The sequence below is a fragment of the Carya illinoinensis genome, chromosome 1 (genome assembly GCF_018687715.1).
Source record: "Carya illinoinensis cultivar Pawnee chromosome 1, C.illinoinensisPawnee_v1, whole genome shotgun sequence".
Lineage (NCBI taxonomy): Eukaryota > Viridiplantae > Streptophyta > Magnoliopsida > Fagales > Juglandaceae > Carya > Carya illinoinensis.
The window spans coordinates 18018588-18044162 of record NC_056752.1 but is presented as its reverse complement, the minus strand read 5'-3'; the positions used below and the strand labels follow the sequence as shown (position 1 = coordinate 18044162).

The 25575-nt window shown below is 37.7% G+C and overlaps 1 protein-coding gene across 1 annotated transcript; it reads left to right on the top strand.

The window, feature by feature from the left end:
- Positions 1 to 18941: 18941 nt before the first annotated feature.
- On the top strand, positions 18942 to 23621 carry LOC122312475 (caffeic acid 3-O-methyltransferase-like). Its single transcript, XM_043127099.1, has 4 exons — positions 18942 to 19416; positions 21156 to 21466; positions 22650 to 22714; positions 23089 to 23621. The coding sequence occupies exons 1-4, from the start codon at positions 18989 to 18991 to the stop codon at positions 23386 to 23388; spliced, it is 1104 nt and encodes a 367-aa protein (XP_042983033.1). The 5' UTR covers positions 18942 to 18988; the 3' UTR covers positions 23389 to 23621.
- Positions 23622 to 25575: the final 1954 nt, after the last annotated feature.

Sequence of the window (25575 nt, the reverse complement as noted above, 5' to 3'; positions counted from 1 at the left end):
GTTTCGTCGACCCAGCAGGTATTCAGTTGCAACCGGATCTCACTTACGAAGTTGTTCCGTCGCAGATTTTGGATTGGAAGGAGCAACAGTTGAGGTCCAAGACGATACCTTTAGTTAAAGTGGCTTGGGGAGATCCGTTAGCTCAAGACTTCTCTTGGGAGCGAGCAGCGGACATGAGGAGCAATACCCATATTTGTTCGAATAAGGAAGGTATGTGTCTTAATCTTGATCACAGTTGGTTTATGTGCTTTCTTGTGGCTTGCTTTAAGTTGGTGGTTGATTTGCAATTTCGAGGACGAAATTGTTTTAAGGAGGGGAGGATGTGATGACCCGCTTTTGAGTGTATTTTGCAAACTCTTGCCACACCCAGACACCAAACATATGCCGTGTTTAGAACTCATCCTCCAAATTTGCCCGATCAGTGATGATCCAAGCAGCTAGGTCATCCCCCCCTACAACGAACAAACATTAAGGCACAGAGATCAGGCAAACTAATGATGTGATGACCTGCTTTTGAGTGTATTTTTGCTGAAATAATTGTTTTTATTTTAATTAATATATCAGTTATTTATTTTAATTTATTTGCGTTTTAAAAATTGGTTTTTAATTTATTTGATGTTGTGTCTTTTTCCTTTTAGTTGTTTTATGTTTTTTTTTTTAATCTCTTATTGGCGTGTTTTCCGGAATGAGGATTGGACCTCATTTCTTTTTACATCTTTTTCCTTTTTCTCTTTTTTTCCTTTTTTCTTTTTCCCTTCTTTTCTTTTTCCTTTCTTTTTCTTTTTCCTTTCTTTTTCTTTTTTCTTTTCCTCCTGCCTTCCCGCTCGACCCCCCCCGAGCTCTCTCTCTCTCTTCTCTCTCTCCCTCACGGCCGGAAACTTCAACAGCCCAGACCGCCGCCGTCCGGCCACAGTTTGGCTCGCCGCCGGTCCCGTTCGAACCCCCTCCCTCCGGTGCACTTTCCCACCAAATATCTTCCCCTGCCGAAACGGCCGGAAAAGCCATTTGAAGCCCCACGGATTTTGCTCCGATCCGCCGCCGTCGCTCCACCTCCAGCCACCATTTCTTCACCACTTCATCACCGGTCCCTTACCATCCTAACCCACCCATTTCCGGCCTCCAACGACCACCGGAACAGCTCCTACGAGCTTAGTTTCCGATTTGCGTTTTCCGGCCATTTCCGGCGATTCCGCCGCTTCATCACTTCCAATAGCTTCACAACCATCCCTAGACCATTCCCTATCAATTTCGTGTCCTAGTTTGTCCCCGTTCAAAAGTGGGTTTTTCAAACCCACGGCCGCAGTGAATTTTCACTGTGATGTTGCTTTTCCGCCGCCATTTGCAACGCCACTTGTTTTCTAAAATTACTGTATAGTGCTGTAAGTATTTTCCAAACCCTATTTTCAGATTTAAATATATATTGCTCTTTCAATTAATTAATTTGCTGGTTGGTTGATTCCGGACTGAGTCCGAGGAGTACGGGGGTCGGATGGATGGAGGACGGAGTTACTTGTTTTAGTGATTTATGTTGGTTGGTTATTTTATTATGCATTGATATGGCATTTCATGGTGCATGCACGTGCGTTTTTGATTATGTGTGAAAAGCCTGTGTATTGGCGTAAGTGGTCTTACGGGTGCGTGTGTATCACGACCCCAAGCCGGGATGGGGTATTATCCCGGTGGAGCTCCTCTGGTCACTCGGGAGCGGAATAAACTGAGTGACGTCCCTTGAGTTGTCGCTAGACGACAGGAGCGGGGGCTAGGGGTTGCTTGGCTACGAACGCGCCGAGCGCGGAATCGAGCATCGCTCTATGCACCGACTCCGTGGCCCTTCGCTGGTGAGGGCTAGAGGATGCTTGGCTACGAACGTGCGGGGCACGGAACTGGGCATCGCTCGTTAGGTGTCACATGCGTGGTGGTACTCTACGGTGTGGCACTGGAGCTAGGGTGTGCGGATGACCCGTAGGGGAGGTCATGGTGCATACAGATAAAAAAATGTGATTTTGGCGTGTGTGGAAAACTGTGTCTTTGGGTTTTGTGCATTGGGCATGGTTCATGCATATTGTTTGAGTTCTATATGTGTTATTATCTGGTAGTGTTTGGGTTTTACTTACCTGCGGTACCATTTTTGGTTCCGTAGCTTTTGGTGCAGAGTTCGAGGAGGAGGAGGAGGAGGCTGAGCCCGAGGATGCAACTCCACCGGGTTGCTGATGCTATGTTTTATCTTTGTTTAAAACTGTATTTGTGTTTTTTGTAATATTTTATCTATGTACGTTTTAAACAGCTTGTATTACGTTAAGAAAATTCTGGTACTTAGTTATGACTTTCGTTATCCGCTGCGTGTTCTTTCGTGCACAATTATTGCCTTTGCACACACTTGTCACCCGTCGATGGGATGGTGACCCGAGTTGTCACCATCCGGACGTCTCGATTTTCCCGTGTTCGGGCGTGGGGATTTGGGGGCGTCACAAATGAGCCAAAAAGACGGTGACTAATTAAAAATAAAAAAGGAGGAAAGTATCATACTGAAGAAAGAAAGCTACTTAGTCGACCAACCATGTTACTGATAGAATCGCTTTGAGAGGGGCTTGGACCACCCCCCCCCCCCCAAAAGAGACCCTTGGCACTGAGTCAAGGTGAGACTCAAGGGAATAAGGGTTTGGAATGACAAAAGTAGAAGAAATTCCCCCCTAGAGGCACAACCAAATTACTCAGTGGGGCAAGCATGTTTCACCACAAAAAAAAAAAATCAATTATGATAGATTCCTTATCCCCCACCTTCATTTGCAGAAACACCCTCCTCGAGAACAAAAGGGGGGACGATCCTCCGTCACCTGCAATGGAAAGATTGAAGGGAGAAGGGATGGAAACCCACTCCCCACTCACTTCCAAATTGGTGGGCAGGGTCTCCTAGAGGTGGTAGTTGGAAGAGAATTGGGAGTGGCTTCCTTCTCCCCTAAATCCTTTTGGGAGCCAAGGGTGACCACTGACCAGCTGCTTGCTCTCCCAACCTGGATCCTCATGTGGTAACTTCTAGAGGTGTTGTGTCAAAGAGGCCTAGAGAAAAGGCGGCATAAATATCCATGCCCTCCTCTTTGCCACCCTACTCCAAGTCGACGAAAGGGACTACCAAGAGCTCGAAGGAAGTCGAGTGAACTGTATTAAGATCTTGAGAAAGAAGGTCAAAATAAAAAGCTATGGCCAAGTCGGTAAGTGCTTGGCTGATCAGGTAGTTAAGATCATCAGGACCAAAGGAAGTCTCGCAAGTTGGTGACTGACCAATCACAGGAGGTAAGGCCGACGAAGGACAATCATTTACTTGGCCATAACCTTCTATGCCTGATCAGGTGTCACTTTGGGCCAAGGGTGTCCCACCACTCTCGTGGCAAAGTGACCATCCTCTCCTCCTTGACCAACAATGTGCATCGAACGAGAACGTTTACTTGCTTTCTTAAGTGGAGTAATGGTAGACCTTTTCTTCTTGGGAGAAATTACCGCCTTTGTAAAAAACAAACAGCCACTCACACAAGAACAGTTGGGCATAACCAAAAATCAATCAATATTTTCTGGGGTCAAGAAGGCCTCAGTCCAAATGTCATCCTCATTTTCTTGGACCAAGGCGAGAAACATGTTAACACGAGCTTGTTCCTGCTCCAACAAAGTAATTGTCATCACCTTATCTTCAGGAACCCTACCCCAATTGGCATTAATCCGAAACTCTCCCTTAAGGGTTTCAGGGCTAGGGAACTAGCAACCTTGACCAGAAATTAAAAAATAATTCTAGTTGCCATTGTTTGGCATTGGAATGTCAACTCTTGAACCGTGCCAGTTGATGGGAACGTGTACAAAAGCTACACCGAACCCCTAATCGAATAAACAACAAGGAATTCTTGGGCAATCCAGATATTCCTCCTGAGCAGGTTCCAGAACCATTCTCCATACAATACAACTCCACAAGAGGATCCTTTAAGCATGAGAGTGAAGTTGGGCGGGCGCCAACTTCAAGAAATCAAGAACGTCGCACAAAAGTCAACCAAAAGGAAGGCTCAGATCATGAACAAAAGCACTGGTTGGCAATGCCACCTTCTCATCAAAACCTTCTTCGTCGACGACACCACATTGGGGAAGTTCAAGAATCACAGAATCTGGAATCCCATGGGAGCTCCTCAACTTAGTAAGGTCCGCAGGAGTAAGGATGTAGCACCATCCAACACCCTCATAATAGGGAACATCCCTTTGGATGGAAGATTCTCGAGCCAAAGAAGATGTGTCGCGAGCAAGAAGTTGAGAGGAACTCTATTGGGCCATCTTCACTAATTTGTGGAATCAGGAAGCAACAAAAGCTAGGGTTTCAGAGGAAGGATAGGAGAAAGCTAAAATGCGAGAATGCAAAAGAAAAAAGAAAGAAAAGAAAAGACAAGGAAAAAGATGATTATAAAGGCTAAATGGTGCGACTGTTACTCACTTAAATGGGAAAATGAAGAGGCTGATAACAACATCGTTACATGATCTGATGATGTGATGGAAAGAGAGCGTTGGAGCAATTACGTCTTACCCAAAGCATGGGGACAGGTGCTGTGAAGCAGGGTAGTCCTTAAAATCTCCAAAGCCTTAGGAATGTGAATCTTCAAGCGGGGTACTTAATAAATTCCCGCCCAAGGCAAGCGTTAGTCCTTCCACTTATTTAATTCTCGCCATATCCATGCGACGAGGATTAGCTAGGCAGCTGGAGGGACTTTTATCGCCCTAATGAGCCCAAACCCAAGGAGGAGGTCCAAAGAATATCATTTTAAGATCATAAAGGATTGTTTGCAATGTGGATTGACACGGTAACCGCCGACCCGATAGATAATTGACCCAGGGAAATAGCAGGAAGCTTGTCATATTGTTGGATAATTCCCTATTGGTATCTATGTCAATCACATAAACCGTTAAAGGGAAACTAGGAGATTGAATTGATATCCCGTACTTATCACTAACTTTCACACCTATATATCGAATAGGAGATGATAATCTCAAGTAATTTTATCATCCAATACTTTCGTGTCAACTTAGTTTATCGATTACTAACTTAGGCATCGGAAGTGCATTAGGCATATCTTGCTGCCCTCAATTGTTGTTGCAGATTGAACGTCCTGGTGAACAACGAGTGGAACACGTCCTAACAAAATTAAAATAAATAAATAAATAAAAATAAATATAATGTATAGTGTGTGGGATGAGTAAATAAAAAAATAGAGTGCAAAATGCAGTTTCGCTTGGTGGACATAACAGGTCCTTCACTTTTACCATCCTATGTCCATTGCTTATTTTACTGTGATGATCTAAAAAAGTTCCAACTTCTTCAGAGAAACTGCTCAAAACAAGGCAGAGAAAAATAAACGCATTTTTTTTTTAAATCAAAGATCGGATGAATGCAATTAAAAGCGATTATTGTGATGACCCGTTTTTACGTGTATTTTCACTGAAGGGTTGTTTTTAATTTAATTAATATATTAGTTTATTTATTTTAAATTAATGACTTTTAAATTGGTTTTAATTTATTTGATGTTGTGTTTAATTTATTTTAGTCGTTTTACGGTTTTTAATATCGTTTTCGGCGGATCGGTTGTTGGACTCCAGAGGTGAGGATTGTACCTCATTTCATTTCTTTTCTTTTTCTTTTTCCCTTTTTCATTTTCTTTTCTTCTTTTCTTTCTTTTCTTCTTTCTTTTCTTCTTCTTCTTCTTCCCGTTTTCCTCCTCTCCCACGTACGCACATCTGCCCCTTTTTCTCATTCCCGTCGCCGTCACTTTGACAGGCCAGTTCTCCACCGTCCGGCCACCGTTTAGTGCACCGCCACCACCATTATCTTCCCCTTCCACCAGAGATCATTCTCACCAATTTTCAGAGCCATCGGACCAGCCGTTAGCTTTCGAGAGCCGCCGGAAGTCGCTGCACCTGCTCTGTTTTTGCCCCTGTCGCCGGTTGCTTTCGCAGCCCAGAACCACTGCTCGCCAGTGGCGTGGCCTACACCACCCACCCAATTTTCTTCCCCTCTCACCGGTGAACATCCCCACCAAGTTTCACCTCCATCCGAGCCACCGTTAGCCGCCACGAGCTCCTCCAAGCCATACGGTTTTTCACCGTTTCCGGCGCCATCGCACCACCTCCGGCCACCATCTTTTCACAGCTTCTTCCCCTACCTCTTGCCGACCTAAACCACTCATTTCTGGCCTCGATCCGTTGCCGGAGCAGCTCCCACGAGCTCAACTCCGTTCAGCCCCTTTTTGGCCTTCAACTGCCATTTCCACCACCACCCACGGCCAAAACTCATTTCCTTTAACTTCATAAATATCTCAAGACCATTCCCTATCAATTTCGTGCCTTGGTTTGTCCCCGTTCAAAAATGGGTAATTTATTACCCACGGCGACAGTGTAAATTACACTGTTACGTTGCTTTTCTTCCGCCGTTTGCAACGCCGCAAGCTTTCTAAAAATACCATATAGCGCTGTAACTATTTTTCAAACTCTAATTTTGGATTTAAATATATTTTGCTCATTCAATAAATATTTTATCTGTTGGTTGGCTGATTCCGGACTGAGTCCGAGGAGTTCGGGGGTCGGATGGATGGAGGACGGACTTGCTTGTTTTATTGATATATGTTGGTTGTTTATTTTTGCGCATCGATATTGCATTTACATGGTGCATGCACGTGTGTTTTTGTTTAATTGAGAAAAGCCTGTTTATTGGCGTACGTGGACTTACGGGTGCGTGTGTATCACGACCCCAAGCCGGGATGGGGTATTATCTCGGTGGAGCTCCTCTGGTCACTCGGGAGCGGAATAAACTGAGTGATGTCCCCTGGGTTGTCGCTGGGCGACGACGGGAGCGGGGGCTAGGGGATGCTTGGCTACGAACGCGCCGGGCGCGGAACCGGGCATCGCCCTACGCACCGACTCCATGGCCCTTTGCTGGTGAGGGCTAGAGGATGCTTGGCTACGAACACGCGGGGCGTGGAACTGGGCATCGCTCGTTAGGTGTCACATGCGTGGTGGTACTCTGCGGTGTGGCACTGGAGCCAGGGTGTGCGGATGACCCCTAGGGGAGGTCATGGCGCATATGGATAAAATGGTTTTTGGTTTGAGATGAGTAAAGGCCAAATGTGACTTTTGGCGTGTTTTTGGAACGGGTTTGTTGTTGGGCCAAATGGGATTTTTGGCGTGTGTGGAAATTGTGATTTTATGGGTTTTACGCATTGGCATTAATTCATGCATATTGTTTGAGTTCTATATGCTTTTATCTGGTGGTGTTTGGATTTTACTTACCTGCGGTACCATATTTGGTTCCGTAGATTTTGGTGCAGGATTCGAGGAGGAGGAGGAGGCTGAGCTCGAGGATGCGGCTCTGCCAGAGTTTTGATATCGAAGTCATGCTTTATAGTTTGGTTTAAAACTATATTTGTGTTTTTGTAATATTTTAATTATGTATGTTTTAAACAGCTTGTATTATATTAAGAAAATTCTGGTACTTAGTTATATGACTTTCGTTATCCGCTGCGTGTTCATTCATGCACATTTGTTGCTTTTGCACACACTTGACACTCGTCGATAGGGTGGTGACCCGGGTTGTCACCATCCAGACGTCTCGATTTCCCCGTGTCCGTGCGTGGGGATTTGGGGGCGTCACAGGTGGTATCAGAGCGGTTTGGCTCTGGGTAAAACCATATGTCCCGTAGGTAGTACCAGAATGTTTTTAAAGTTGTGTTTTAAAATTTATTTTAAGTAAAGTTGCTGTTTGATATGTTTTAATTGTTTTATTTGTTTGAGCTTGTTTGCTTGTATGTATTTATTTAGTTGTGTTATTGCATGCTGGTTTCTTTTTTTGTTTTCTTGTTATGTGGTTTGGTTTGAGTTTTTGGTTTTATGTTGTTGGTTTTATTTGTTTTTCTTAAAGGGGGTCAAATGTTGTGTTGTGGCAGGAAGGCGGTATAATCGAGGATACTATTATTAGGCTTGAACCTTTAGTGTAGTAGGCTTGAATTTTTTTGCGATGTGGTTTGCTTGTACGATGATTGAGGTCTAGGTTTTATAGAATTTATGTAACGGGGCTATAGTATAGGAGAGTGTAGGTTCAACAAACTTTAAGGATGTGTTTAAGGGAATTTTGTTTAAGGATTGGGGTCTATTGCCACTGTAACCTGGTAGCGCTTTAAGAAAGAATTTAATGATCGCTTCTTTCCTGCTCCGTGAGGCGGCAAAAAGCAAGAGAGTTCTCAAGCTTAGTCCAAGGGAGCATGACCGTGGAACAGTACGCCCGAAAATTTATAGAACTTGGGCGATTTGCTCCCCACCCCATCGCCACAGAAGAAATGTGAGCCGAGCATTTCCAGGAGGGTCTACGTCCTGATATACGTCGTATGGTGGTCAGCCACCGGATATCCACTTTTCAGGATTTAGTGGATGTGGCCACTCTTGTGGAGCGAGAGAATAACTTGAGAATGGGCTCCTCTCCAGGACATAAGAGGCGAAGTTTTTTTTGGTGAAGGAAGTAGTTCGGGTTTGCCTCAGAAGTTTGTTCAACAGACTGGGATTCGACCATTAGCAGCCTCGGGAGTGCGTATGGGAGGACGAGTGCAAGTTTGTGGAAGATGTAATAGAGCTCATGGAAGCGAGTGTCATCTGGGTAGTAACCAATGTTTTGAATACGGCCAGACGGGACATCTTGCTCGTGAGTGCCCTAGTCGAGTTCAAGAAAGCCGTGGAGCTCGTCGCAGTGGTAAAACTAACCAGAGGCATTTAGCTCGGGCTCATGTGCGTAGTGACTCTTGGTACCGTTGGAGGCGAGGTTACGGAGACTCAGAATGCTAGAGTCATGACAGGTAGGGGTCTAATCTAATCTTTACTGATGAACGCCTTGTGTGGTTTGTTTTTCTTATATTATAGAGGCTTAGAGAGAGTGGCATGATCTGGGTGATCTTTTAGGGAAGTAGAATAATTGAGTTCTTACTTTTACAGACTTAGTGCTATAGCTTGATCTACTCTAGTGAGTGATTAGTTTATAACCATTAAAATGGGGTTGATTAGAGTTGAGTTATTGATATGAAAATTTTTCTAGAGTAGATTTCTTCGAGGATTAGCGGTAATGATCTATTTCGTGTATTTCTTTGAGGATTGAAGATATCGAGCTAGTTTAGAAAATAATTATCGTTAACTCGAGGTTGTAGTGGCAGATTTTAGGAAATGATTCTATCGATTCGAAAGATATAGGTCTACCAGGGTATTGGAAATAGTAGATTTTGTGTTGGTATTGTATACGATTGAATTTGAGGCTATATGATCTGTAGACTTTTGGGAATGAATTCTTAGTAGGTTCAAGGCCATTCTCGGTACCAAACTTTAAGCAATGGCTAGTTGCTGATTTAAGGATATAAGTTGAGTAGATTTAGGAATGATTCTTGTTGAGTTGAGGATATAAGTCCAGGTGATGGAAATGTAATAATGGATCACTTGTATGTTTGAATGATTTGTGGTGTTGGCTAAGAGTACATGAGATCGATGAGTAGTAATGGTAAGTGCGTATGGATTTCGGGGAGTGTTGGTTCTAGTCTCATCTATTTTTGGCTTGGTAGGAGTCGAAGAGGAATCTGTCTGATAATACTAAATTCAAGAGATTTTGGCTCTGAGTCATTTGGTAAGTTGAACGGAATGTACAGTCGAATCGGGTTACCCATTGGGATGATGGTTTGAAACGACTGTTGTATTCATCTTGAGAATTAATTGCGACTTGAAGTCATAGGAATTTAAATTGGTGAGGCTATACTTTTCTTTGGAGATCAAGTATTCAATTGGGAGAATTGGGGATATGGTTATTTAACTTGAAAGAGATCGTTAGGTCACCATGTGTGGTGTATGAAGTAATAAAGCAGTAGGATCCATGAGTGTTGTTTAATAGTTTTTGATGGATTGAAGATTTAAACAGTATGGCCTGTCTTGAGATTTATTTGTGAAGTGCTATGAAGAAATTAGTTGTGCTAAAACTAGAGTTTTTGAGAGTACAAGTAGGTGGGTGAGTTACCAAGAGCATTTCGATTATGTCTAGGTGAAGTCAATGGTAGTTTATGGTGAGTTAGTTATTGCAAGATTAGATTATATTCAAAATATAGGAAATGAGCTTGAATTGTGGGATATCGGATAGAGGTTATAGGCGCTCTTGTTGGTTGGCCGGGAAGGACTTGGGCCTTTTGGAGATGTTCCTTATCTTTAGAAGAGACAGGTGTATTTTGGGATGGTGTTATGTGTTTTCAAATTGGGGCCTAGAGGTTGATTAGTACTGGTTTCTGTCATCAATCAATGGATGTATTTTTGTGGAATGTCGATTTTCGTTTAGGGCAGCGATGGCCAACTGAGGAATGAGTGGAGATTTGTGGTTTTTGGAAGTATATGATTTTCTATGGAAATGTGGTAAACGTTTTCTTGTGGTTAGGTGTGAATTGAGCTTGTACTTCATGATATTAATTTTTGAGGATATAGCCTTTATGTATGTTGGTGACTTATCAGAGTGCGCGCGAAAGCATGATTTTTGGAGATTTTTAGAAGTTCAAATTTTGTATCGATTTTGAGGAATTAGTAGTAATTCAGAGTTTTAATGGGAGATTAATCTTTTGGTCGTGCAAATTTTATTTATTGATGGTTAATTTTGGGAAGTGGCTATTAGGTTACCAAGGTTGGAATAGGATGAAAATTCGGAAGGTAAAGCAAAGGCGTCGCCGATATTAGCAATTTATGATGTGAAGTTAATAACCATTGGTTTTATTGGGAGTTGTCGATGATATGTATCTTTCAGTTATATTCAGAGTTGTATCCTGTATTTTTTTAGCGCTGGTGGTTGATCTTGCAAATTTCGAGGACGAAATTTGTTTTTAAGGGGGGGAAGGATGTGATGACCCGTTTTTACGTGTATTTTCACTGAAGGGTTGTTTTTAATTTAATTAATATATTAGTTTATTTATTTTAAATTAATGTATTTTAAATTGGTTTTAATTTATTTGATGTTGTGTTTAATTTATTTTAGTCGTTTTACAGTTTTTAATATCGTTTTCGGCGGATCGGTTGTTGGACTCCAGAGGTGAGGATTGTACCTCATTTCTTTTCTTTTCTTTCTCTTTTTCCCTTTTTCCTTTTCTTTTCTTCTTTTCTTTCTTTTCTTCTTTCTTTTCTTCTTCTTCTTCTTCCCATTTTCCTCCTCTCCCACGTACGCACATCTGCCCCTTTTTCTCATTCCCGTCGCCGCCACTTTGACCGGCCAGTTCTCCGCCGTCTGGCCACCGTTTAGTGCACCGCTACCACCATTCTCTTCCCCTTCCACCAGAGATCATCCCCACCAATTTTCAGAGCCATCGGACCAGCCGTTAGCTTTCGAGAGCCGTCGGAAGTCGCTACACCTGCTCTGTTTTTGCCCCTGTCGCCGGTTGCTTTCGCAGCCCTGAACCGCCGCTCGCCGGTAGCGTGGCCTACACCACCCACCCAGTTTTCTTCCCCTCTCACCGGTGAACATCCCCACCAAGTTTCACCTCCATCCGAGCCACCGTTAGCCGCCACGAGCTCCTCCAAGCCATACGGTTTTTCACCGTTTCCGGCGCCGTCGCACCACCTCCGGCCACCATCTTTTCACAGCTTCTTCCCCTACCTCTTGCTGACCTAAACCACTCATTTCCGGCCTCGATCCATTGCCGGAGCAGCTCCCACGAGCTCAACTCCGTTCAGCCCCTTTTTGGCCTTCGACCGCCATTTCTACCACCACCCACGGCCAAAACTCGTTTCCTTTAGTTTCATAAATATCTCAAGACCATTCCTTATCAATTTCGTGCCTTGGTTTGTCCCCGTTCGAAAATGGGTAATTTATTACCCACGGCGACAGTGTAAATTACACTGTTACGTTGCTTTTCTTCCGCCGTTTGCAACGCCGCAAGCTTTCTAAAAATACCATATAGCGTTGTAAGTATTTTCCAAACTCTACTTTTAGATTTAAATATATTTTGCTCATTCAATAAATATTTTATCTGTTGGTTGGCTGATTCCGGACTGAGTCCGAGGAGTTCGGGGGTCGGATGGATGGAGGACGGAATTGCTTGTTTTATTGATATATGTTGGTTGTTTATTTTTGCGCATCGATATTGCATTTACATGGTGCATGCACGTGTATTTTTGTTTAATTGAGAAAAGCCTGTTTATTGGCGTACGTGGACTTACGGGTGCGTGTGTATCACGACCCCAAGCCGGGATGGGGTATTATCTCAGTGGAGCTCCTCTGGTCATTCGGGAGCGGAATAAACTGAGTGATGTTGTGACGCCCCCAAATTCCGTTCGGGATTGGACGGATATTTGAAGCGTCGAGACATGCAACACCAGGTTACCTGCCCCCGTTCATGACATATAAGATGCAATGTTCCTAACATGCATCTAACATTATGCAATATTCGCAGCGGATAATTATTTTTCTTTAGCAATACTATGCACCAAATTGAAAATATCCCAAATGCTTAAAACATACTTCATACATAAAGATCCATTGAATAACTAAGATCACAGCACTAGTCCAAAATAGTTATGATCCAAAAGTACTGGAGATGCAACTCCATCGTACAAGTAGTAATTTAACTACTATATTAACATTAACGACGCACCGTCGTTCAGTCGACTGTGTCTAGTTGGTCAGCTCCTGATCCTCCTTCAGGTCCTGTAACAAGATCTACCATTCGGGGGGAATGGTAGTTGGGACTACCACAGTGAGATTTGATTACAAATCTCAGCAAGTTAACAAAAAACTTCCACACAGACTAATGATGCATGGATGACAGTAAAAGCATAAATGCATAATCAAATTCATAAGTAATTAAAGCATAACTTAGCGTACAACATAGCATAATTGACATAGCTTAAATTGAATCATAAATTGAACTTGACTTGACATGAACTTGATCTGAAACTTGACTTAGCATGAACTTGCTCTGAAACTTGAATTAACATGAAAAATACATACTCCACAGTTGTTGTGGCCCCATGTATTCTACGTGTAAATACATACTCCACAGTTGTTGTGGCCCCATGTATTCTATGTGTAAATACATACTCCACAGTTGTTGTGGCCCCATGTATTCCACACATCACTATGCAGTTAAATACATACTCCACAGTTGTTGTGGCCCCATGTATTCTACATAAACTTGACTTAACATGAAAAATACATACTCCACAGTTGTTGTGGCCCCATGTATTCTACGTGTAAATACATACTCCACAGTTGTTGTGGCCCCATGTATTCTACGGAAACTTATTCTTTAACTGCTTAAATACACACTCCACAGTTGTTGTGTCTCACGTAGTGTATGCGTCACAATTACTGTGACCCCATACATAAGTAATCAAGATGAAACGTGACTGGAATACGAAAGGACTGAAGCCCTGACGTAACATAACGTGACTTGAACATAACTTGAAATACATGACCAACTTGAGATAGAAACATTTCGTAACATGGCATAACATATAATAGATAACATATTTAACATGACATACTTGTAATGTACAGTAATACATGACAGAGTATATTATGTAACAGATAAAAATTGATGATAGAATAAATTCTGTATAATAGACAATTACGTGATAACTTGGCATGGCATGACATATATGATAACATACATACATACATACACTGTAGTTCCTTTACTTAGCATACATACACAGTAGACTGCTAGTAAGTTAAAAGCTAACTTACCTCGATTTTCGCATTTCTTATTAAAACCTCAAGCGCGATCTCGAGCAACTGTAATTAGTGATTCTAAAAATTAGCACTAAATCACTAATAAATTGAAATATGGAAGATACTAACTTAAATAGTAAAATTTCCATTTTACTCTCTACATGTGGGAAAATGACCGTTTAACCCATAACTTAAGGATTTTGCATACTAACTCCAAAAGTTTCCAAAATTTACATTCCTCATGTAAATTTTGTCCTAAACTTAAATATCAACTCAGCAAAATTAAAAACTAATCACAACTATTAAAACTCCATAGAGCCGAAATTCCCATATGCTATTTCTATTGATTTTTGTTTCCAACTTGTTTTGATCAACCTTTTGATCTATGACTTATAAATATGTGATCTTCAAACCAAACCATCACATGGTTTAAAAAGATGTCCTAAAACATATATAAGCTTCTAATTCAAGATCACATGGTTAAAAATTAACCAAAACATAAATTTAGCCAAGAACATCCACACTTTGGCTTATCTGAATATCTCTTTACATAAAATTTCATATCTTTGAAACTAACATCAAATATCTTCAAAAGAATAATATAACATGTATATAAGATGCTTAGGATCCTCCAATAAAATTATCAAAGTCATTAGAATAGGTTTAGACCACCAAAGAGTTAAACTTTCTCAAAACAGAAACTGTTTTTCCTCTTCCAGCTTCTAAGTTTCTAAATCTAAGAAAATCTTTCATCAAAACCTTTAATCATGCAAAAATCCTCAACCAATAGTCATATATACATGTTAACAATACTCCATAAAAATTTCGGACCAATATCTATCCATTAGCTTGGTCAAAAACTCCAAACTATAACATACTCTCCAGATTCACGCCCAGAATGACCTTTCCATGGTTAAAAATACTTTTGACTGACCAAATGACCATGGAATGATACGAAAAATATATCTAAGGAAACTAGACTCAAAGAGGAACAACTTATATGAAGGAGACTTTATGATAAAACACTTACAAAAGCTTCGAAATGGGTGTGCAAAAGAACTCCTAAAAGCTATCCGAGAGAGAGTGTTTGGTATTCTTTCAATGGAAAGCATAAATGAAGATAATTTCGTGGGGAGGGGTGGCTGGAGATATTTGTGGATAAGATATGGAAGAGATGAGGCTGGAGTGAGAGTTAAGTGTAGGACTCTCTTACCCAAAGTGAGAGTTAAGTGTAGGACTCTCTTACCGGAGTGAGAGTGGAGTGTAGGACTCTCTTACCTAATAATATCTACAAAAATCAACTCAAGATATTTTTACCCAATAATATCTACGAAATTAGCTTAAAATATTTTCTAAATGTGGAGTAGACTTGGAAGAGTAAGGTGGTTAAAATCTTTCCATGTGTATTTTAAATCTATGTTCTTAAGATATTTTTCAAATGTGTATTTTGCTTAGGTGTCATGATCTCACACCTTGATTTCCTTCACAATCCCATCTAATGGTTTCTCTTTGTGCTAAATATCTAATACTATTCATTATGTGTGGTTAAGATCTTGCCAAGTATCCAAATAAAATTTCGCTAACCTAATTTAGACATTTCACACTGTGATTTTGAAAACACTGCGTTTAGTACGTTTACCGAGATTACTATTTACTCCAAAAATAAACGTAATAAACTTAGTACTGAAAAATCCTAAATATTCAATTAAGCCTAGTGGTGTAGACTATAATGTATTCTGACACTTCTAACTATATCAAATAATTAAAATCGCATTTCTGGCACCATAGTGAGTAATAACACTAACTATGTTGACAGGCTAAAACCTATGCAATTAGTCGATTCGTGTAAATTTACAGAATTTTCACGAGGTTCTTAAGGTCAAAAGAAATTCCACAATTGAATTTCTAGCGGGCTGTTACAGATGTCCCCTGGGTCGTCGCTGGGCGACGACGGGAGCAGGGGCTAGGGGATGCTTGGCTACGAACGCGTCGGGCGCGGAACCGGGCATCGCCCTACGCACCGACTCCGTGGCCCTTTGCTGGTGAGGGCTAGAGGATGTTTGGCTACGAACACGCGGGGCGTGGAACTGGGCATCGCTCGTTAGGTGTCACATGCGTGGTGGTACTCTGCGGTGTGGCACTGGAGCCAGGGTGTGCGGATGACCCCTAGGGGAGGTCATGGCGCATATGGATAAAATGGTTTTTGGTTTGAGATAAGTAAAGGCCAAATGTGACTTTTGGCGTGTTTTTGGAACGGGTTTGTTGTTGGGCCAAATGGGATTTTTGGCGTGTGTGGAAATTGTGATTTTATGGGTTTTACGCATTGGCATTAATTCATGCATATTGTTTGAGTTCTATATGCTTTTATCTGGTGGTGTTTGGATTTTACTTACCTGCGGTACCATATTTGGTTTCGTAGATTTTGGTGCAGGATTCGAGGAGGAGGAGGAGGCTGAGCTCGAGGATGCGGCTCGGCCGGAGTTTTGATGTCGAAGTTATGCTTTATAGTTTGGTTTAAAACTATATTTGTGTTTTTGTAATATTTTAATTATGTATGTTTTAAACAGCTTGTATTATATTAAGAAAATTCTGGTACTTAGTTATATGACTTTCGTTATCCGCTGCGTGTTCATTCGTGCACATTTGTTGCTTTTGCACACACTTGGCACTCGTCGATAGGGTTGTGACCCGGGTTGTCACCATCCGGACGTCTCGATTTCCCCGTGTCCGTGCGTGGGGATTTGGGGGCGTCACAATTATGAAAATAGAACTATATATGTTTCGTCAAAACTAACCAAAGTGGGGTAAAAAAATATCAATCTTCCTCTATGTCAGAATCAATGGTATCATAATCATAGCACAATAATCTATTGGGTTCCCATTGAAGGTCATGGAGCCCCCTCTACTAGGGCTGAAAATCAGACGGTTCAAACCGGATAAACCTACCGGACCGGTCACTTTTGGACCGGACCGGATTGAATTGGGTCCGATCCGGTCCATTTTTTAAGGGATCGAAGGGTTTTGGTCCGGTCCCAATCCAGGGGTTTTTCACCCCGGACAGGACCGGACCGAAATTAAAAAAAAAAATTTATTATTTATATAATAGTTGTATATAATTAATAATATAATTATATATGGTATAAAAAATATTAATAGTCTAATATAGACTATAGTTATACTTATACTAATATATAGTTATACTAAATCACTATAACTAATACTTCAACAATAGTTATAGTGACCTATACTAATAGTCTACTATTAATACTAATATACTATTATATAATTTATATAGTTATACTAATCATAATAAGTTAATAATTAGATCACTAGAAATATAACTATATATATTTATTATAAATGTATTATTATATTCTTTAATATATAACTATAATATGTAGTACTAGTATATATTAATATATTATAAGAGTTAATAGTATAAATATAATATATAAATTATAATATATTAAATCACCATAACAGTATAACTAATACTAAAATATAGTTATACTAATAGTCTACTATTATATAGTTATACTAATCACTATAATTGAAACTAATATATAGCTATACAATATATTTATATAGTTGTACTAATATTATTAGTCTATTATATAGTTTAAGACTCTCAATTCTAATATAGGCTATATGGTTATAACTAATACTAATATTTATATTAATACTAATAATATAGAATATAGTTATACTAACTTATTCAACATAACTAATATTAATAATATAATATAGCCAAATTGAATTACTAATAGTCTAATACTAATACAATTAAATAGTTATACTAATCATAAATTCATAATAATTAAATCATTATAAGTCTATAATTATATATATTTAGTATCAATGTATTACTATATTTTTTAATGTATAACTATTAACTATAATATATAGTACTAGTATAACAAATCAAAAAAAATATATAGTACTAGTATAAATATTAATGTGTTAACATATTTTAAAAGTTATGGTATAAATTATAATATATCATATATTTGTAAATTTATAATAGTATTAGTATAGTTAGCTTAATATGTAATATGTTAGTATTAAATCACTATAACTACATAGAGTATTAGTAATAAGAGTATTACTATTATTTAATATAGTATTACATATAGTATTACTATCATTACATATAGTTATTAGTTATAGTATTAGTACTAATAGACTAATAGACTAATAGTATTAGTTATTAGTATTACTTATAGTTACATATATAGTTATCACTATTACTATTATTACATATAGTTATTAGTTATAGTATTATTACTAATAGACTAATAGTATTAGCGTATTACTAATATATATATATAATAGTATACTATATATATATATTAAATATAATTACATAAGTATCAAACAAAATTTCATTGGATAAAAAAAAAAAAGTCAACAGTGGACCGAATGGACCGACTGGACTGGACCGGTCCTGAGGGAGTTCGGTTCGGTCCAGGGTGGGAAAACCCTAGACCGAATAAGTTCGATCCGGTCCACAAAATCTCCCCGGACCGGACCGAATTCACCCCTACCCTCTACATTTATGTTGGGTCCACGTTATCGAATTATATAATTTTATTTTTATTTTCTTATTTTTTCATTTTTTATCTTCCCTATTTTATACCATTTATTTATATTAAACAAACCATACAATAGCCTTTATTTTCCAAAAATGCTCTCTTGCACTTGTTTGAAAATAGATCTTATTTTAAAATTTTTATCTCATCTCACCTAATTTCATTTTCAAATATAATTTAAGTATAAATATTTTCAAACTAATCATTACAACTTTTTCAAATTAATCATTACAATTTTTTAAATTTTTAATTAAAAAATAAAAAACAATTCAATTTTTTTTAAATCACAAAAATAATATTATAATAATATTTTAATTTTATAATATTTTTTATTTAATCTTTTATTTCTTATTTTATAAAATTTAAAAATATTCAACTCAAATTATTTTATTACTCTTGATTAAAATATCACTCTCTAAACCCACCTTAATTTTACTTTTTGGGTGGACATACATGTACGGTTACTTTTATGGCCACAGTTTATGTACCTCAATAATTTGGCGCCTGGTCTCACACCGACAACCGGTCCAAACCCCACCCCACTCATGTAAATAATAATAATAATAATAATTATAATTACTGGCGCTTATAAATCTGCCAATGATCTAATAATTTCCAATTTGTGAGCAAAACAGAGTTAACTTCAGATTCTATAATGGCATCTCATGCGGCATTCCACCCAAGCAATCTTGATGGTGACCAAATAGAAGAAGATGAGAGCTTCGTCTACGCCGGGCAACTGGCAAACTCAATTGTGCTGCCCATGGCCCTGCAAACGGTCATTGAGCTTGGCGTTTTCGAAATCCTGGCCAAAGCAGGTCCTGGAGTTAAGCTCTCCCCCTCACAGATTTCAGTAGAAATGTCCACCACAAATCCTGAGGCACCCAAGATGCTGGACCGCATCCTCAGGATGCTAGCCAGCCATTCTGTGGTGAGTTGCTTTGCGGGTGCTGATGATGCTGGATCTTTTCAGAGGCTCTATGCTCTTTCACCTGTGTCTAAACACTTCGTCCCTGATGAAGATGGAATCTCCTACTACCCTATGATGGCTCTCATTCAAGACAAGGTCTTCTTAGCTAGCTGGTGTGTACCTATTTTCCCTTCATATTTTTATTTATTTCTTCTACTTCTATTTAATCCATAATGTATACTTAAAAATAAGTGAAAGGGTTTGGTTACAAAAAAATGTCATAAAATATAATTTGTAAATTAACTGTAAAATTATTTTATTATGAAATAAATGTAATTATATTAATTTATTTTTATAAAATTCTTTACTGTAATAACACTTTGTCTCAAAGTAAACTTTTCTTCCGTAGAACTTGAAATATGACAAGAATATCAAACAAGATAAAATCGCCCCTTCTGAATTGTAGCGGGCCACGTGCTCCCAAATCTAGAATCACCCATAGCGAAGAGCTTTTCTAATTGCTAATAATTAATAATAAAAAATAAAAGTTTTTCTTAAGTAGCGTGGGCTCTAGCAGATTTTGATATCATCAAAAAAATTTATGAACTTAACCCATCTCATAAAACTAATTTAAAAAAAAAAATTTACTATAATATTATAAACATGTCCAATACTTTATTACCTCTTTGTTTATAGGTAGCGTGAAATTTATTTTTCAATTATAATGAGATTTAATAGATCTTGGGGTGAACAAGCTACTGCTACAGTACGTGTAGCCGTCGGATGGTCTCCACCCGTAGGACAGGCCACAAGTGAGGATTAAGTGCTGAGATTTTCACCACGATTCCACATTGTACGAGTAGATTAGGGATTGGAGAATTTCTTGATGGGTGTGTTTAGACAATTGGATGCTTGAACGCTTGTAGTTAACTTAATTAAATGGACCCGGCCCATTAAAAAGAAAATTATAAACAATAGGGAAGGAAATGAAAGTAATTTTCTTTTTATAGGTAGGATATGAAAGTTAAAAAGAGAACAACTTTCTTTCATTTCTCGAATCATGATTTTCTTTCTTTGTTTTTAATAGAAACTATATTAAAAGTAAATTTTAGATTTGTCAAGAGCATGTTGCTTAGTTCGATCCTCCTCCCAAAATCTCTCAATATAAAAAAAGAAGAAGAAGATTTTAGATTTACATAATTTTAAGATAAAAACTATCTTTTTCGTAATCATCTTTAAGGTTTCATATTTGTTTCTTTAGCGATATGCCAAAACTAGTTAGCTTGTTATTATACTCTCTCATAACAACCAAATTTCCGCCTTCTAAGTTCTTTGACCTGCTATTTACTTTGTTTTTTCAAACTTACAACAAAATTAATAGAAATAAATAAAGAGCACAAGCATTTACTAAAAGCCAAAAGACACGTGCCCAGTTCCCATGCATTGGATCGCATCAATTCGGATTAAAAATAAAAAATATGCATCTAGCCTAAAATGTATATAATGTCGTTTAAGCGACTAATACAAATTATCACTTTATTTTTTAATTTTACATTATTTCATTTTTTTTTAACTTTTGCATCTAATTATTACCTAATCATTACATATTTTCTAAATTACTTCCAAATAAATAAAAACATTCAATTTTATAATTTCTTTCATTTAATTCTTTTTTTCTTCTCAAAATTTTATAAAACATCTTAACTCAAACCATTTCATTATAATTTACAAATAATTTCACTGTTATTCACAAATTTTTTATCTTGTATCAATATCTAAATGAGACCTTATTCTCACCATCTGCCACGTGCTACTAAGATTGTGCATCCTTGTTTTTTTTTTGAGTATGTATGTCCTTGATATACAATTATGTTTTGATGGATCATGGTATTTAGCCCTAATCTATTTGTAGGTCCCAGCTAAAAGATGCAATTATTGAGGGAGGAATTCCATTCAATAGGGTTCATGGCATGAATGCCTTCGAATATCTTGGCATGGACCCTAGGTTTAATAAGGTTTTTAACACAGCCATGCTCAATCACACTACAATGCTTGTTAAGAAGATCCTTGAGTGCTACAAGGGCTTCGAGCCACTCAAGCAATTGGTCGATGTTGGCGGTGGCCTAGGTGGCGCGCTTAATTTAATTACTTCCAAGTATCCCCACATCAAGGGTATTAATTTTGACTTGCCTCATGTTATACAACAAGCCCCATCTTATCCAGGTATGATTTCAATTCATAAATTTCCACCTAATTTCCAATGTTATTTACCAAGTTAAAATTTGATTAAATCAATTAGGAGCTAAGGGGCAATTAAATCTTGTTCAATATGGATCAAGGTTTTGTCGCGTTGACAGATATGGGTAGGTAACTATGTGGCTCCATTCTAACCCATCTATTTAATTTAATATGTCAGGTTCCTCAAACCCCATTAAATAAATGATGGGTATAAGTGTCATCATTCGCACAATGATTTTATAACTTATTTGATTCGATTAGTTGAAGTTTATAAGTTGGAATCATATTATATAAGAGAAATGATAGTTGCAATCGTAAGTGTATAAGCGCCGTGCAACTACTTTGAAAAAAGTAAATAAATATGGGACTCGCATTGAAAACAATTAATTTTTTAATAGTGGACCACATTTTTTTTCAAAATAACTGAACGACACTTGTATATTTTACAATTGTATGTGGTAGCATTACTTATTATAACATATATATATCTATGTGAGTGTATCAAATACAATCATTTACACCTATATTCGTAACAAAACAAATAAATATCCATAAGAATAATTAAGAATATAATCCAAAAATGTTACTGAAAATCTAATTAAAATTCATGAAATCAGCATAATACACAAACAAACTCGTAGCAATAATATTTGGGTTTTAAAGTTTTAAGGTTAGGATTTTAGTATTACAATATAATTTTAATTTAAACAACTATGCATTTTAATTGCAAGTTTATGGTTCCGGTTGCCATTAACTTTTTTTTTAATCACGTATAATTGAGCCAACCCGTTTGACCTGAACCTGGTAACATTGGTTCATACTTCTATGGTCCAGAAAGGTTGTATCAAATATTGCTAGCATTAGATATTTACTCTGTACCGATTGTAGAATAATAATGCTGGATCATAAGTTTAAAGCTAGATAACAGGGTTTTACTACATTCAAGTAAAGTCACGTACTAATCTGCATACCAATATTGATTTCTTCATACTTAAAATTTAAATTAGCATTGTTTTCAATAAAATCTATTTTTTGACCAATGATAATAGATTGGTGCACATATTAGTGCATAATTATGCTTGCAACTAGATTTTTCTTAGATAACAACATGGTTTGGGAAAATAAGAGCTATATATGTAGATAAAAAGCTTATTAACTCAAGTTGCAGGTGTGGAACATGTAGGAGGAGATATGTTCGAAAGCGTTCCTAAAGGAGATGCAATCTTCATGAAGGTGAGTATAATATTTAACTTGTAGTGATTCTCACTACAAGGAATATGGTCACTAAATACTGATCTACATGTTGTTACTATATATAGCATTATTTTAAAAATTAAAGGCGATGCAGACATCTCTTTCAAATTTCTGGAGATCGTATTGTTGTCTTTTAGCATAAAAATTTCACAAAAATGCATAACGGAGTTCAAAGTGAGAAATACTATTCTTCAACATAGATTGTCATTCTTCTTCACTTGAAGTGGTTGGCCTATGAAACAACTTGAAAGACTGTCAAATCAGTGAGTATGACTGAGATTGATAAATACATGATGAAGAGTAACATTCCTTGTTCAAGATATATGTGATCGCATCTATGGATAATTCTGTAGGGGATACTTCATGATTGGAGTGATGAACAGTGCTTGAAGCTTCTGAAAAACTGCTATACAGCTATTCCAAATGATGGAAAGGTAATTGTTGTGGAGGCATTTCTTTCAATGATGCCCGAGGTCAGCACTTTTATGAAGCGCAACTCTCAACTTGATGTGCTTATGATGGCTCAACACCTAGGAGGAAAGGAAAGGACGAAGCAAGAATTTGAGGCCTTGGCAACCAAAGCTGGATTTAAAGGCATCAGATATGAATGCCTTACAGCTTATAGTTGTGAGGTCATGGAGTTTTTCAAATAGATTGATTGCTTGTAAAATTTATAACTATATCTATTGTGAACGTGTTTCGTACTCTTGTTAAGAGTCTCTGATGATCATTATCAAGTAAATAAGAGAGGCTTGGTATGTTATAGGACACCTTTGATGTCTAAGTCAGAATAAAGCATGTAGAGTGTATCAATTCTCAGATTGTAGAAGTTCCATCTGGTTTGTGCTTTGAACCCATTTATATAGATTAAATGCTTAATTGGTAAGACTTGTCTAACGACCTGATACTCTACAACCATAGTTGGATGACTGGTTGGCTAATCTGGCATAAAAGGGTGGACACATTTTATGTGTGTTTGAACGCTGATGCTTTTATATTCGAACTGTACTTTCTATGATGCTTTAGTAGTGTTAAATCCAACTAATGTGAAAAACACAAGGAGACAAACATTAAGGCTAGCACCACTCACGTAAAATGATGTCTAAACACTAAAGGTTTGTGACGTCTCCGACCTCTGCTTGGGATGGAATGGAGACTTGGAGCATTAGGACATGCAACATAAGATTACATACCCCCATTCATGACAAATAATATGCAATTAAACCTATCATACATATAGCAGTATGCAATAATAGCAACAAAAAAACGTGACTTTTAAAACTTTTTGCATCAAAATGAACTAAACATCACAAAATTTAAGATTTAAGATTAAACATAGATATACCCTTACTTAACAAATGTGCAAATAATAAGGCACAAGTTCAAACATGGTTTGGAGATAGCATCTCCTTATTATAGATAGACTCCACATGAGTTTCTTTAATGTGCTCCATGGTAACTACAACCATATCTAAAAACATCACTATTAACTCCAAGTTGCGGTTGAGGTCAGGCTCATTCTCAGTCATCCGTAACTAAGGGATGGCGTTCATCACCATCTTGATTGTTAAAGTTTGGACTTGTTACAACTTCAACCATTTTGAAGAAAATGATAGTTTGGACTGCCATAGTGAGATTCATTGAAATCTTAGTAAATTAACAACCAATATATACAAAGATAATAAACACATGAAAGATGATAAACATGAGAGGTATGCATGATATGCAGAAAATCTATATTCGTCGTCCATCCAAATTCCTCAACATCTTGAAGAAAATTTTGATGCATATTTTCTTATAGAGAACATTTCTTACTCATCTTTTCAAACATATCATTTCTTATTATTAGAGCCATCATTAGAAACATATGTTAACATCACGATTTCTCATTTTGCATCGTGGGTACTTACCCGTGACCATAGCACAACTTAGGTTGACACTGCATCTTTAGTGCTGCCCAGATAAATCATTCACTGCATTGATCTCAAACATTTCATCACAACATATGCACCCACCTACATTAGATATCATATACAATTTCGCTTTGGAATCTTTTAAAAAGATATCATTTGAAAGCTATTGATTGTTTTTTGTCACCCAAGGGTTGTTACTCCATTTTAACTTACTCCGGAGTGGACAAAAGAGTTCCACTAGGATGTTCCTCCATTCTAGTATTGGGTTGTGACAAAATATTTTTCATACTATGCTCACGACAAAAATCTATTCATGACATGTGTACATTTCGTATCTTGTGGTACGTTTCATGCAAAAATGATATTTTCATGCAACATGCTAAACAGTGAGATTTCATGCTTTATAGCATAATAAAAACACATTTCATATTTTTAAGTGACCAAATTCTTAATAGTGTATTATGCAATATTTCATGCTCAAACGACATTTATAACATGAATGTGGTATTTATACAAAAATCAAAGATAAATTATCTAAGAGTAAGTTAGAAGCTAACTTACAAATTTTCTAAGCTCTAAAAATTTTTGTGGCTGAAACAAAATACGTACTAGAGTTAGGAATCATGAAATTCCAAAATTTAATAAACCAAAAACAGTATTTGCAAATAAGCCCATAACTTTCTCAAAATTGATATTTTGGCCCAAAACTTTCACTATGTTCATTTCGGTCACAAATTTTACCAAACTACATAAATTTCATATATTCCATATCCTAAGTCCATATATGACCTCAAAATTTCATGAATAGAACATCCACTATGAGAAATTCAACCAACCTGTGGCATGCATATTGCTAATTTTCACTATATCTGATTTTAAGCATATAATCTCCATAAATGCTTATGTAATAGCCCGCTAGAAATTCAA

Bases quoted from the DNA above. Each gene is read 5' to 3' on its own strand.
- LOC122312475 (XM_043127099.1), top strand. From the start codon at position 18,989: ATGGCATCTCATGCGGCATTCCACCCAAGCAATCTTGATGGTGACCAA. The intron at 19,417-21,155 runs GTGTGTACCTAT...ATCTATTTGTAG, and splicing joins AAGGTCTTCTTAGCTAGCTG to GTCCCAGCTAAAAGATGCAA. The intron at 21,467-22,649 runs GTATGATTTCAA...CTCAAGTTGCAG, and splicing joins ACAAGCCCCATCTTATCCAG to GTGTGGAACATGTAGGAGGA.